A 15,479-nucleotide genomic window follows, 5' to 3' on the forward strand; every position below is an offset into this window, starting at 1 on the left:
GGCCCGGGGCGCCACCGTTGCTCAGCCTCGGCCGGTGCAAGCCAGCAGCAGAGCAGGAGCGCTGTGGCGTGGATGAGCCAGACCTCTGCTCCATCACGTCGTCTTGAACATGAAAAAAAAAAAGAAAAATAAAAAGTGGCATTAGTTTGGCATCTGCGATGCATGTTTGGTAAGGAACTAGTAACAGTAGCGGAGACAAATGGATCAAAAGGGCTTTTGCTGACTGGAAACATCTGCATAAGCATTTCAAAATGCAAAGAATGATTTAAAAAAAAATTTAAACTTCCAAACTTGCCATTTTGTGTATTTTACATCTTGTATTGCCTCATTTCCTGCTTACCATCGATGCTTTTGAAGTCCAAGAGATAGCTGCGGTTGTCAACCTGGTAGAGCTGCAGGCTCATCTTCACGTAATTGCCCGTCACCGGGTTCTTGCGGCGCACTCTGAGGTGGTAGGAGTTCACCACCTGCAACAGGAAACTTGCTTTCAGGAGTAAGATTCAAGGTAGCAAGAAGAACATTTCTATTTTTTCCTAAATACCAGCAAGACATCTTCTGAGAAAAACACCATTTCTAGAAAGAGCAATGCCTAGGAAATTAAGCAATCAGCTTCATATCCTATTTCCTCCTATCTTTAAAAATGCTTCTTAGGGCTCTGATTCACCAGCTGCTGGCAGACAAAGCTGCCGTGACCTGTCTGCCAGGCACCAAACTGATGTTTGCTCCTCCTTCACCAGCAGCAATGGCCACAAGAAGTCCACTTGTGGACCTGCATATGAGGACTGTGCCCATGAAACCAGGGCAGGCTGGGCAGCTGGGGAGAGTAACCTCTCCCATTGGCGCAGCTAAATCCAGTGTTCGTGAATCAGCCTTGAGCTGTGTATTTTCTCTTGCCACTTCCCACCCCACAATCTGCTGCATCTCATTTGCAACGAGATCTTTTCTCGGTGCTATATTTACGAAGCAATTGCATGGATGTGAAAGCTATTTTGATGAAGGGGCACATCTGAAGTTATTCTTAGGGTGGGAAAGACTATTGTGAAACCTCCTCGTACAAAATAAGCTCCACTGCCTACGTGAAGACATTGGGCTGACTTGGTTTGTGAAGCTGTACCAGAAATACATCAGGTTTGTTCGCTCTCTGTAAAACCATGCAGCTAACAGATGTCTGGCTGGTGTAGGCATGTGCATCTGGAGACAGTCCATCTCCTGGCTGGTGCAGTGAAGCCAGGTTTCTGGGTGCTACTTGGCTTTAAATACGTACTATTATCAAAAATAAGGAGGAGATAGGAGGCTTTGAAGAAGCGATACAGTGATGTTCACACTGTACAACCCTTGGAGTGAGGAGGGTATCTCCTCTAGTGATGAAGATAGGAGGCTTTGAAGAAGCGACACAGTGATGTTCACACTGTACAACCCTTGGGACCTGGAGTGAGGAGGGTATCTCCTCTAGTGATGAAGATCTGGGCTGAAATTCTCCTTACCTTGCTCCCAATGCTCGCACAAGGTTGCTGCAAAAGGCCATGAGTCAGGAGAGCTCACGTCAGCGACTGCACCAAGATTTAGGGAATCAGGCTCAGCAGAAAGTATTAAGGGCTAACTTAGGGATTTTTAATTGGACTTTGAAAAAGATTGTGACTAAATGCCTGAAGAAATATCTGAAGTGAATACTGCCAACTAAAATGTCCTCTGGGTTTAAATCAAGCTTCAAGAAGCTGAGCCCTAAACTGGGGAAGCAGTAAGTGGGTGAAAGCACATCTGGTCCGCGAGCACCGCTTCATCTCCACTGAGGAAAATGCCACCACATCAAGGGTACAAACTCCTGCCCCCAACACCCCCCTGCCCCTCACCTGTGCATCTTTTAGGAAGATGCATATCGTGCCATTTCAGCGCACAGGACTGCTAGGAGCCAAGCAGAAATAACGAGTTACTTTGCTCAGGAGCGCTCGAGTTGACCTCGCAAGGAATTAGCCACTAAAATTAGCAATGTGACCGGCTCCTCTTATCCCCACAGCTAAAGGAGGCAGAATCATCTTTCCAGTCAGAGGCTTAGAGCATTCAGAAAGAAAACTCTTATTTCAGGCCATAAATAAACATCCCAGATATTGAAATGCAGTGAGCATCTTAATTCAGAGTGTTTGTATTAATGAGAAATAACAGGGATGATCGCAAGGTGTGGGCATTTATTCGGAAAAAGGTGAGGCTCTAACCATACTTATTAACCTCCCTAAGCAATTCAACTCATGAGAAAAAGACCCTTGAAAACCACCATGAAGCACCAGCACTCCCTACCTTCCACTCGAAGTCCAGCTGTTTCATGGCACGGTATACCTCGGCCATAATATCATAGGGTTTGCTCTGGCTGCGGATTCCCAGGTGCCACTTGGCCTTTTTGACAGTCAGGGGTTTTGGCTTCGTGGTGTTGAGGGCATCCAAGGGACATCGTGCTTTGGGGCTGTCTGCTATCAATGGCGGCATCCGCTCGGGGTGTGGCTTCGCCCCAGGAGGGATGTGCATGGTGCTGTCATCCATGAAGGAGCCAGTGGGGGGACTGGAGGCAAGGTAGAACTCGCTGGCTTGGTTCATGATCCTCCGGTTGTCGATGATGAGGTGGTAAGCCACCGCCAGCTGGTCCTGAGGGTCACCGCTGTACAGGCTGTTCATCACCTCCGACTCCGTGCATTCAAACTTTTCACAAACTTCCCGAACTGCATCATCGTCAATGACAGTGGCATCATAAGAAGGGTCCTCTGGGAACAGGTAACTGGGCAGCTCCTCCTTAAACCACTCATGTTCCCTGGGGAAAGGCAGAGAGGAGCTGCTGTTAGCTCTGTGAGAGGCAAACTGGGGCAACCACTGCCACCAGTCCCTCACTTGGTCTAGCTAAGACTAATCCTCAGCTGCAGACTGGGGAGCAAAATCCAGCCCTGCACGGTCCCCCCAATATTGCAACAGTGATGACACCTTGCAATCATGGCTGCTTGCTCACTTGGCTTTGAAGTAAGACCTCAGCACTTATGAGATGCTCGTGCTTTTTGATTACTAGGGGTCTGACAGAGATACAGAGCATCAAAGCTATCCAGGTACCTGAATCCCACTGATTTACAATGAAGTCAGTGGTAATTAAGTGGCTAAATGCCATAGAGGGGCTTGTCTATAGGATATCAGCTGTATTAAGAGCTTAAGAAATAAAAAAGGCATTTTACTTGATTTTACTTGAAGGGTAAAATTAAGACCATCCATTGCAAATGCATTAAAAACCTAAAAACTCCTGAAAGTCCTGGTAACATTTATTTACATATATGCTTAGCACATCAACTAGATGTAATGACTACCATAAATTTCATAAAATGTGTATCAGGCTCCAGTTTTACGGAATGTTTCTAAAATGGCTCAGATTGTGACAATTTTGAAGTCCTACTACCAGCCATGAACTTTTAATGATCTCTGCAGGCACAAATATCTGCTTAAGAGCCCAGTTGTTCTCTTCACCTTGGATTTTCACAGTGATGCATGCAGATAAAAGGTTCATGGGCACCGCGCTCATTGACTAGACAAGAAAACTATGCTGCATTTAAAGATGAACCATTCGCTCACATCTTAAAACACCTCTGATATTTATGGATTAAGTTAGTAATTCTTGAGTTTCTGCTCCTTTTTTATTGAATAGACACTAAGTCTTATTCTACCCTCTTATTCTGAACTGGTATGCAGAGGGAGGTGGTCTTGAAATAAAGTAATGAAAACTGGCTGGTAGATATTAAGTTCTTAGGATTATTGCATAATATAGCTGATTTTGCTAAGCACTATTAAGAGATTTCTGAGCTATTTTATAATGTAGTAAAATAGCATTTTAAATATATACATAATGTATACAAAATCATCCCCCTGTTCATCATCACCCACTGCCAGCTGGCAGCACCCACCTCTCCATCAGCAGAGGGTGCAGGAGTGCTCCTTGAATCACTTGGGACAAAGACCAGCTGCATTAACTGACTACTCCTGTAAATCACCCTGCTGACCTGCCAGCAGGTGACCCCCAGGACAGCCACCATCCTCTGCCACTGCTACACCAGAGCCCCCCAAACACAGCCAGCCCACCCTCATCCCACCTGGGCTGACCTGATGTCCTTGATGGTGGCTCGCTTGAGGGGGTCAACCTGCAGCATGTGCATAAGAAGAGTGGCAACGGAGCGGTTGAGGTATTCAGGGATGTAAAACACACCTCCCCGGATCTTCTTGAAGAGGGTGGGGACGTGCTCATCGTCGAAAGGCAGCGTGCCGCAGAGAAGGGCGTAGAGGATAACACCGCAGCTCCAGATGTCCACCTCTGGGCCAGCATACAGCCTGCACAAAGGCAAGGGCGGGAGAAAGGTGTCACAAACACACCCCCCATCCCACTGGGCGAGCTGGGGACCTGCTGCCAGCTCCACCGGGGCCAGAGCTGCAGCCCACCCCAGGATGGCCCCCAACCAAACCTGCCTAAGCCAAAATCACTCAGGGGTGAGAGGACATGACATGGCAGAGCTGGCCCTAGTTGCCTGCGCTCCTCTAGATGGCCATGTACATCCCTGCCTTTGCTAGACCCTCCAAAAAGCCGAACCCCACATTTCCAAGAGCTCTGCCAGGCTGTTTGCTCCTTTGCCCCAAGGGCTCAGCCAGCTTCCTTGAGTGAGGCAGATTAACCAGCAGCAGACACTGTACCTCTGAGTGTTTATTTTCAGTTGAAGTTTGTGTGCCGGTATGCAAGCACTCCTGCTTCCGACAAGCTGCTAATGTGCTCCCTGGCATCACCAAGTCTGGACACCCCAAATATATGGGGTTTCCTGCTGCTTGTTTGCTCGATTTGTTTATCTCTTTTTGCTACAAGTGATGCTTTCTCAGAGATTTTGGGAGGCAATGCTTACCCTCGGGCTGTAAAATCCTACCAAATTACAGAGGTTGAAATGGAAATATAGAAGCCTCTGCATGCAAGCTCATCATCCTGCAGTTGCTCCTCACGAAAAGCAGCACTGCAGACACTCTGGTGTACAAAAAGCACTGGTCATGCATGCGGTCATTCTCTGAACACCACCCAAACACTGGCTCTGCTTGTCCAAGGGTGAGACTTTCCCTCCTGCAGCCAGGGAAATGCAAAGTCATTTGGGAAATGGGGACAATTAGCTAGATGTGCCCCCCGTCCTGCCTCTGTGCCCGATTCCAACAGATAGGAAGCCTGGGTTTTCTTATGGTAACCACATTGCCTGACCAGTTGATTGGATTTTTAAGCCCAAATGAGATGCAGTGTTACGACTCTGAAGCTGCCACACTCTACTGCTTTTGTGCTCTACCCAGCAAAGGCAGCAGGAGCCGGGAACCAGCTCACCCCTGCCCCGCACACCCACCAGCAAGGCCTTCATCCCGCTGCAGGGCCAGCAGACCGTGCCTCACCCAAAAATGCAGCTCTCGGACACTGCTATAGCTTTGAGAAGAGGGCAGCTTGACATGTAATTCAGGAGTATAAAACTCAAGGATTATGGATACTCTAAGTGGTACTGATGTGGGAGAGCCACAGCAGTAGCTGGCAAGAAAGTGCAACGTGTAGGTTTGGTTTTGGCTTTCTTTTCTTACTTTTCTTGTTAATAAGCTGTATTGCTTGTATCCTTCGAACAATCAGGCTCTGCATAGTGGGATGGTGAGACTTTCCCTCCTGCAGCCAGGGAAATGCAAAGTCATTTGGGAAATGGGGACAATTAGCTAGATGTGCCCCCCGTCCTGCCTCTGTGCCCGATTCCAACAGATAGGAAGCCTGGGTTTTCTTATGGTAACCACATTGCCTGACCAGTTGATTGGATTTTTAAGCCCAAATGAGATGCAGTGTTACGACTCTGAAGCTGCCACACTCTACTGCTTTTGTGCTCTACCCAGCAAAGGCAGCAGGAGCCGGGAACCAGCTCACCCCTGCCCCGCACACCCACCAGCAAGGCCTTCATCCCGCTGCAGGGCCAGCAGACCGTGCCTCACCCAAAAATGCAGCTCTCGGACACTGCTATAGCTTTGAGAAGAGGGCAGCTTGACATGTAATTCAGGAGTATAAAACTCAAGGATTATGGATACTCTAAGTGGTACTGATGTGGGAGAGCCACAGCAGTAGCTGGCAAGAAAGTGCAACGTGTAGGTTTGGTTTTGGCTTTCTTTTCTTACTTTTCTTGTTAATAAGCTGTATTGCTTGTATCCTTCGAACAATCAGGCTCTGCATAGTGGGATTGCAGGGACTTGTTAATCTGCCATGGGCCTTGTCTCCTATACGAACTGAAAAAAAATGTACTTCTGGCCTTTACTGAAAAGGCCATGTAAATAATATTAGTATTTTTTTTGGAATCACAGTAGAGTTTCTGGCTTTGTCCCCCTCTTGACAATGAGGATTTACTTGCTTTCACACGTAGAGCTGTAGTCACAATAGGGTTTTTGGACGCTGGTCTAATTCCTAGGATACTCTGCCAACACTTGCACTGGTGTAAACAGGGATAAAATAATCATAATCACAGCTAAGACACTTTGAACAAAGTATGGTATTTAAAAGTACAGTTATAGGGAAAAATATGCTGGATTAGGAAAACTAATGCTCATGCAAAGGGTGGTTCAAAAATATGGGGCAGATAATGTGGAGAAGGGCAGTTTGAAGGACCATACAGAGGACTGAAAATTTGAAAAAACGGTATTTGCAATCCTTGTTAGGCTATTATAGAGAGCATTAGGGAAATAAGTACATTCTAGGTAACTTAAGTTCTTGACAGTAAAATATAGGAGGTAACATTTCTGTATCAACATGGTAAAGCCCAATTCAACCTTGCAGAGTGCATTCAACACAGAATCATAGAATGGTTTGGGTCGGAAGGGACCTTAAAGATCACCTGCTTCCAACCCCCCTGCCATGGGCAGGGACACCTTCCACCAGACCAGTTTCCTGAAAACCCCATCCAACTTGGCCTTGAACATTTCCAGGGATGGGGCATCCACAACTTCTCTGTGCAACCTGCTCCAGCGCCTCACCACCCTCATAGTGAAAAATTTCTTCCTTCTATCTAGTCTAAATCTACCCTCCTTCAATTTAAAGCCATTACCCCTTGTCCTACCACTACGTGCCCTTGTAAAACATGCCATGCGCTGTACAGATGTTGCATACTGAGAGATGCAACCAAACTGGAGGTCTGTCAATTCAATTCATCGATTCAAAACAAAGTTAGGATGGTTGAACCTACTGTCATAAAAAAAAACCCTACCTTAAGGAACCAGAAGACAAGTATTTTCAACAGAAGAGTTCAACATGTAGGTAAGCAAGTGATTAAGATCTTCCTGACTCTTCCTGAATGGTTTTTCTTATTAACACTGTGTTATATTATAGGTGGGCAGGAGAGAAGGGGGTGGCCTGGAAAAACCTTTCCATCTGAAACCTCAGTATTTGCATCCAAAGAGTAATTTTCACCCTCTAGCAATATAAACAGTCAACATCTGCTATTAATAATTCCTCCAAAGTAAACATCTTTAGCAGAACATGGTTTGCTATTACAGCTATTGAGAAATGCAATAACCAAGAAAATGTTCAGATTTTTGCCAGTAGATTCACCCAAACAGAAAATACAGGCTGGAAGGATTCAGTTGCTTTTACTACATGTGCAAAGCTTTTTCCGATCCCAAGAACAAATTTAAAGACCATGTGCTCACACAGGCTCTGCTTAGAAATGGAACGTCCTACCTTCCAGAGATGACTTCAGGGGCTGCATAATTTGGGGAGCCACAGCTGGTGCGTAGAAATTCGCCATCTGACATCATGTTGGACAAGCCTAAAAACAAGATGTTTACTACATATTGATGTTTGATGTGAAGGTCCAGCCACAGAGGAGTCCATGTTGCACAAAGGAGGATAGGTATAGCAAGTGGAGGGGGAAATTTGGAGGGGAACTGTTGGCATAATTCAGATAGTCTCCTTTGAGCTGATTTACAAATTAATATTATTATTATTAATATTTTTATTATTTTCATCATCATCATCATCACATTGAACCAAGGAATATTCACTCCAGGGTAATTTTGCTTCTCTAAGCTGCAAATCACAGAGTTTTCTTTCTTTAGCACAGAGGAAAAGAGACATAATTCATCACCGAGCACACACTTTATATGGAAATTGTGGGGGATTGTGAAATTTGTAAATCTTCAAAAGGATTTATCACTGCTAGAAAGGACTCACCAGGGCTGAGCTGGTAGCCCAGCTATTTCAATGGACTTCAATCGGTAACACCACTTAAAAGACTCCTGTTACTGCTCATTTGTAAAATTAAGTGAGGCCAAAAGCACATGGCCAAACGTATGGAGAACACACATGAAAATAAACACACACAGCCAGCTCACCCTGGAATTAGCTGCACTGAGTCTGTCTTGAACATAAATTAGCTAAATCTTTGTATTAGGTGATTATACTAAAACACAGCGAAGATTTGCAAACTACTTTTTTGCTTCATCCTTAATGCTAGTACAGAAGCAGCCTACAATAAGTAATCCCTGCTTTTGAAAAAAAGCCGGTGTTTATAACTGTGGGCTTTTCAGGTAAAGCAACTGCTAGTGGTTAGGAAAACAGGCTCTGGGTTTTGTAAGGCATGCTCCACGGACACGCTCCAGCAAGCGCCTCGGAGCTGGCTGCATTTCTGGAATGCTGCTGGGGTCACATACCAAAATCAGCTATCTTTGCATTCATGTGTGCATCCAGCAGCACGTTCTCTGGTTTCAGGTCTCGGTGGACAACCATGTGTCTGTGGCAGTAATCCACCGCAGAGAGAATCTGCTGGAAAAGGCGTCGAGCTTCTGCCTCTTCAACCTACGGACGCAAGGGAAAATAGTCCTGAAGGTTGGTCTGTGTGCGGAGCTGGCAAGGGAAGGTTTGGCTTAGCAAGGAGCCAAAATGTTCCAGGGTGCAGAGAGAAAAATCACAGTGTGCTTGTGACCAGAAGCCGCAAATAAAGCAGATTTCCCCCCTTGCATTTTATAATGTGCTAGTGTTAGCAAATGATATAGCCCAGAGATTAAATTAGAAACCTAAATTTAGCTGAGCTATCAAGAACTTATTGGTGGCACCTATGAGGCAATGGCCCGCTGTCCCAACAGGACAAGTTCTGCTATACAGCACTTGCAGATCGAGGCTGGACAAAACACTGCAGAGGATGCTGCAGGGAGCAATTCCTCATGGACAGATAGCATTGGAAAAAAAAAAGCTACAGGTAGAATACAGTGATGATTTTTGATTAGCTATATAGCCATATTAGCTATGAAGTTGTATGAGCTATATTAGAGAAATTATATTTAAAATGATGAGGAGCCTGATTATCTTTCTGATGACTTCCTAAAGACTCTCTTCATGAAAAATTTTGTTTCTGAATGTAAAAGTTCAGAAAGGATCCAAATTAGTCTCTGGAAAGATCCAGATGGGTAAAACATGCTGGAAATCAGAACTGTACATAGAAAAGTAAATTGAGTAAGCTCCATAGGCCAGCACAGTAATCTAATCCAATGTATTGTAAAGTATTGATTTCTGTAGCACAGAGAGGAAACTTATGATGGGCTGATCCTTCACCCCAAACCCTACTCTGGACGTCCACTTCAGCCCTATTCTGGATGTCCACTTCTGGCTGTTTTTTTCATTTTACCCTGCAATTGCTCCCTGCCTACAAGGATGTCCACAGGGCAGACACTAGTGATTTTCTCCGTAACCATAATAGCATATTTCACAGGCTCAACCTACACCTCAGGTGATTTATACCCAGCAGGATTACTGGCATTTGAAAATGTGGTTCAGATAAGCCGTATCCTTAAAAAGTCTTCAAAAAGCCTTATGTGGAGCCAAGGGGGGAGGCAAATGACCAGGACGGAGACCACACCGAGTGCTCTTCGCCTCCAGTGCCCTGCATACATGTAAATCTGCTGCTGAACTGTGGAGGTTTTGACAGGCAACCCATAGCTAAAAATTATAAAAATATGCTAGTTTTCCAAACATTTGCACTAAGCAACACATTACCTTGTATATTTTGGTTTGCATATCAAAATACATCAGAGAATGTTGCAAAAAATCACACGCAACTTTTGTGTGAGCCGGGTACAAGACACTCCAGATGGGATTGCTGTGAAGCAACTTCTATTTTGGGCCTTAACCTTAAGCACGTTCCCTTTAGCAGTCATTTTGCTTCTAAACACCATCCTCATCCCACACAAGCTGACACGGTACTGGCACTTACACGTCCATGCTTACAGATGTAATCAAACAGTTCACCGCCAGATACGTATTCCATGACCATGAAGAAGTCTGTTGGTGTGCTGATGACTTGGTAGCTTCAAAAACACAAGCAGATTTAGAAAAAAAATTAATTAAGAAGAGGGAAAGGCTTTTAAACAGATTATTAGCTTTAAGTCAACCCTTAAAATAAGCATTTGTTTGGATCTTGCATTTATGATTGCCTTCCGCTTCTCAAAAGCCATCTCTTATTTCAAATATAATCTTTCACTTGTCTATGAAAGGATCTCTTTTACAGACCTACAGTTTTTCTTCAATAATCCTCTGAAATCTCTGCCAGACAATCCCATCACATTTAGGACTGTCCTGACTCTCAAATTTTCCATTTTGGCTAAGATCTGCAACAACAGTTTTAGAAATGAAGTCTTTGTTAGCTGGGGGCAGGGAGGGGGCACATTTGGCTTTCCTCATATGAAGGATAAAGGAAATAAAGAAGAACTCCAGATACTAGAGGGAGCTTCTTTTGGAAAGGTATAGAAACTAAGATAAGCACCCCAAAATATCTCAGCTATTTTTCAAATATTAAATCCCTCTATCTTCTAGAATGGGGGGGGGGGGAGGGGAAAGAGCATCACCCTTGACTTGTACATTTCTTCTCCATTTTTATTTGAAATGATTGCTGAGCATTGCAAAGGCATTTCAGTGCTGATACAAACTGCCAGTGATCAGCTGAGGTCAATGCAGCTACAGGAATTCACAGCAGCACCAGTGGAGACGCCCCCCGTTTTATTTCAGGCACGTTGTTTGCTTTTTTTTTTTTTTTTTTACAGCTGAATTTCAGTGGGTTGTAGTTTGAAACAAACACATTTCAAACAATTTTCAGAGATCAGCAAGTGAACGGGTGATAGTTCCACAAAAATCAGCAGGATCAACTTAATTTTTTCTGTGCTTTGAACCTGGACATCTAAGTTATTGTTAATTGCCCCACTATTTCTTTTATATGTATGTAAAAACCTATTGAAAGAGGAGGTTTATGTACCGTGGTGTCCTCCTCACCTCTTTTCTTCATCATTGTAGGTCATGATTGCAGCATGTACCATAGAACACTGATACTGTTAAACTGGATTTAATTTTTAGGCTCTAATAGTTTGACAAATGTGTGAACAGGACTTAACTTGCAGGATGCTGGATGCACAACTGAGGACTCTTGCTGGCTTTTTCATGAAATAATACCAATCTGTTCTCCAATAAATCCATGGAACTGTGAAGTTACTCTAAAGTCAACAGTTGCTGCATGGTTAGTTATTTAACTGTAGAGAGAATTTGTTTTCCCTTGCCTCTAAGTCCCAGGTATTTGCTATATCTCATGCCAGTTTTAAGGCTGACCTAAACGTCAACTTATCCTTGCAGTTACCATTCAACAGTTTTCTTTTATAGAAATGCCAAAGATATTATCGAGTGCCTCATTAATGTGGACTGGCTGCACAAACTGGGGATTGAGAAGGAATCCCAGAGGCTGGAGTGCAGGTGCTGATTTACAACTTAAATTCAGGTTCATCAGAGTGGCAACTTTGAAAACTTATGTCTGAATGATAAATTTTTTTAAAAAATGTTCTTTTAAGCTCTGCATAATCAGGCCATTAAAACGTAAATCCTATTGACTTCAGGCCAAGGCTTCACTCTGTGAGCCTGACCATGCTGCAATTCCTCAGGCACAATTCTCAGCAGCTTCAAGTCCAGAGATATCAAGCCAAAAAAGGGTCATCACAAAAACTCCTAACAGCACCCCAACGCAGGAAAGCCCAGACCCTCTCTACACGCCTCTATAATGGCCTCTGCATGGAAGAGAGGACAGCTTGGATAGGTTTAGCTGAGGAAAACTTGATGCAGGGACATCAGTGTTGGCTGTTACAATAACCCAGACTCCCAATGGAAGAAACATCTACCATAGAATCATGGAATCATAGAATCTTTTAGGTTGGAAAAGACCTTTAAGATCATCAAGTCCAACCATTAACCTAACCCTGCCGTCCCACCACTAAACCCTGTCCCTGAGCACCTCATCTACCTGTCTTTTAAATACCTCCAGGGATGGAGACTCAACCACTTCCCTGGACAGCCCGTTCCAATGCTTAACAACCCCTTCTGTGAAAAAATTTTTCCTAATGTCCAACCTAAACCTGCCCTGGCACATCTTGAGGCCATAAGGAAAATAAAAAAAAAAAAATCAGCTCCACCGAAATGGAAATTTTGCAAAGCGTCAGCTGTCCCCCCTGTAAATTAGTGGAAGACTCTCAAGAAGCAGCATTTGGCTCTAACATGGAAAAACTTGACCACGCACCTAACATTTTCTACTACTCCAGGCCATCTCCTGAAACCCTTGAAAGCTGTGTATGTGAAGTCTTTGGAGACAGAGGAGTAAGCTGAACACGTGGCAGAAAGGGTACTTACAGTTTGATAATATGAGGGTGCCGGAAGAGTTTAAGGTTTTGAATTTCTCGTTTGATCTTCCCAACCACATCCAGGCTGCGTATTTTCTGTCTGTTGAGTATTTTTACTGCTACTTTGTGCCCTGTCAGCTGGTGTTCGCCAACTGTGAGAAAGAGAGCATTGCAAAGTCACGAAACAGAGGAGCAACATTTGTAGAAGCAATTTAGGACACTGTGGTTTATAAGCAAAAAGCAAGTCTTGAAGAGAACAAAGGAAAAGAGGGGCGGAATATTTTAAAGTTGGGTTTTGTCTCTTCACTTTATTGTTTTCCCAGAACAGTCATGGAAGACAGAAGAGAGGGGACCTATCTGCAAAAAACACTCAAGTAAATAAAACAGTGAGTTACTGGAGGAGGTCATACCCAAAGCTAATTTGCAAGGCTTTACAGCATGTAAAAACTAGCTCCATCAGAAACAGCTATATTTAAATAGTAGAGGAGAATCTCCACTGTAACACACTGGTTGAGTAAATCCCTAATAAACCTAGTCTTAAAACTAGACCATCACACTTCTTTTAAAAAAATGACATAGGGATTTTCCCTGCCCAAAATAGGACTGCAGAATTTGCATTACTAAAATGAATTTCTATTTATACTTTCTCAAGCGTGCTTCTTGGTTTGACGACAAGCTGCTGTACTGCAAGAGCAAATTCTGGTTTTACAAAAGATACAAACTTCAGTATGGGGTTTTATAATATGCACTTGGTGCATTGAGATGCTGATGCTTACCTCCTGTGTACAGGGACAAACAGCAACCACAGACTGGGAGTAGCACCACTGACACTGGGGGAATTGCACTAACATAACAATGATGTGAAAGGATTCAGCATCTGATCTATTTGTTACCTATAAACAGAATATAGAGAAAAAAAAAGCTCCTTGAAAGCAAGATTTTCGTCGAAGTTCACAGCAGAAACTGCTTGAAAACTGTCAGTTGGATGTTTATATCTAAAAGGGTTCTCTGGCCATGAGCTACCCCTTCTCAGCATTTTCTAATGTGATATTAAAAATGGTGACATACGGATGGTTTTCTGAAGACTGCACAGAAAACCTGCTTACAGTAAATATTTGTGCACTCTAATTATGAACGTTACCCTTCCAGTAATAACAGAGAGCACAAGGAGTTAATAATTGTGAGCAAACCTTGTTATTACATTATTAGACTCTGTAATTTTGGAGGCTTTAATGAGCTGATCAGAAGCAAACGGCGTAAGCAGACGGCATGAGAAGGGCAGGGCGGCAGCGCCAGCACTGCGCGGGGCACGCGAGGTCACTATTATTAGCCACCAGATAAGACCTGCCAGAGATTCTTTCCTCAATAAGAGCATCCTAAAAATAAAACACTTTACTGCCCTTGAAAATTAAAGCACCACTTTGCATGTCCATTTTATTCCTCGCAATACTTAAAAGTACTAGATGAAATGAAAATACACTAAGCTTTGCAGTGTATTTAGGGATTAGCTGAGGGCTGGAGGAGGGAGATAATTCTTCTTGCGCGGTGCAAGGAGAGTGCTGTAAATAGTCTGAGGAGGCATTTTCCTCGGTGCATCCCTGGGGAGAGGAGAGCAGGGCAGCGCTGGGCCTGCCCCACACTGGGGAGGCTTTACTGGAGCAACGCTCTGCAAAGCAGTGCATGTGCAAGGGGTGCAAAAGCATGGTCAAGCTTTACTGGGGCTTGTGAGGGGGCCGGGGTACAGCCTCTTCGGTCACTGCAAGAAATTACCCCCAAGTTGTGCCAACAGTAGTCTTATAAAGGGCACTGATCTCTTGCCAAGGTTGTCGTGGTATACGCGTGGCATATGTCACACCCAGGAGGCCGAGGAAGGAGTGACAGAGGGGTGTAAGACAACTTTAGCAGACATCTTTGAGACCAAGTCCGTTGCCACCAGCAGTTGATTTGGACAACTATAACACTGCAATACCTCTGCTCTCTCTTTCCTGGGAGCATGAGAAGCTGTACTTTGAAAGCTGCCCTCGATTCATTCAGCTCCACAAAGAATTGTAATGCACACAGGTGGGCAACTGAGGAACAGAAAGCAAAGTGGTTTATCACTGAACTAGGAAGAAAACCCTGTTTTCTGCCATCCTTTGTTTCAAGACAAACCCTTTAGTGGCCTTGCCGTAGTATATGCTTTGAAAAATTTTTATTATACATTTGGGAAAAAAAAAAAAAAGGCATGCCTGGAATGAATAATTATTGTTTTTAATACCATTGCTGAATAGTTCATCTCCTTTCCATCCATGACAAACAATGTGTAACTCTGCGAAGGTTTGCTAGCTCAAACACATTAATAATTAAAAATAAACAGTCTATTTTGTAATCCATGTTTTGCTTACAGTAAGCATTAGATACAGAGATATTATTGTTTCAGTCCCCAGTGGCTTGTTAAGCCTACTCGAACGCCTTGAGAGATAGAGACAAAGAGAGAATATAATTTGCTATGTGGTAGGAGCCTTTTAAGCCTGAAGGTCCCTCCGGCTGCAGTCAGGAGATGCAGGAATTTTGATGTGGGGCCATAAGGACAACCTTCTGCTCACGGAGCTGCTGTCTCCGACCCCATGTGCTGGAGCACGTTGGTGGGATGATCCAGCCCCAGGATGAGGAGCAGTGGCTGGTCCTGTGCCTCCCACAGGCATGGAAGGGGATGCTCGTGCTGCTCATCTCTAGTGTGTTTGTCCCCTCCTCGCCCCAAGGATGGGCGATGGTGGTCTCGGGTGGTGGTAAGGAAGCCT

The 15,479-nt window shown here is 44.2% G+C and overlaps 1 protein-coding gene across 1 annotated transcript in view; it reads right to left on the minus strand.

Moving 5' to 3' along the window:
* The window catches only part of PRKAA2 (protein kinase AMP-activated catalytic subunit alpha 2), a 47,913-nt gene that overhangs the window by 1,697 nt on the left and 30,737 nt on the right, over positions 1-15,479 (minus strand). Inside the window, exons 2-9 of the mRNA XM_035891757.1 lie at positions 12,710-12,851; positions 10,263-10,356; positions 8,707-8,851; positions 7,736-7,823; positions 4,123-4,347; positions 2,293-2,797; positions 341-467; positions 16-102 (exon numbers count right to left, since the gene is read on the minus strand). Coding sequence (XP_035747650.1) covers positions 16-102; positions 341-467; positions 2,293-2,797; positions 4,123-4,347; positions 7,736-7,823; positions 8,707-8,851; positions 10,263-10,356; positions 12,710-12,851 — 1,413 coding nt within the window. The remainder of the gene's footprint in view (positions 1-15; positions 103-340; positions 468-2,292; positions 2,798-4,122; positions 4,348-7,735; positions 7,824-8,706; positions 8,852-10,262; positions 10,357-12,709; positions 12,852-15,479) is intronic.

Source organism: Egretta garzetta, unplaced genomic scaffold, assembly GCF_000687185.1.
Source record: "Egretta garzetta isolate BGI_Z169 unplaced genomic scaffold, ASM68718v1 scaffold163, whole genome shotgun sequence".
NCBI classification, from domain to species: Eukaryota; Metazoa; Chordata; class Aves; order Pelecaniformes; family Ardeidae; genus Egretta; species Egretta garzetta.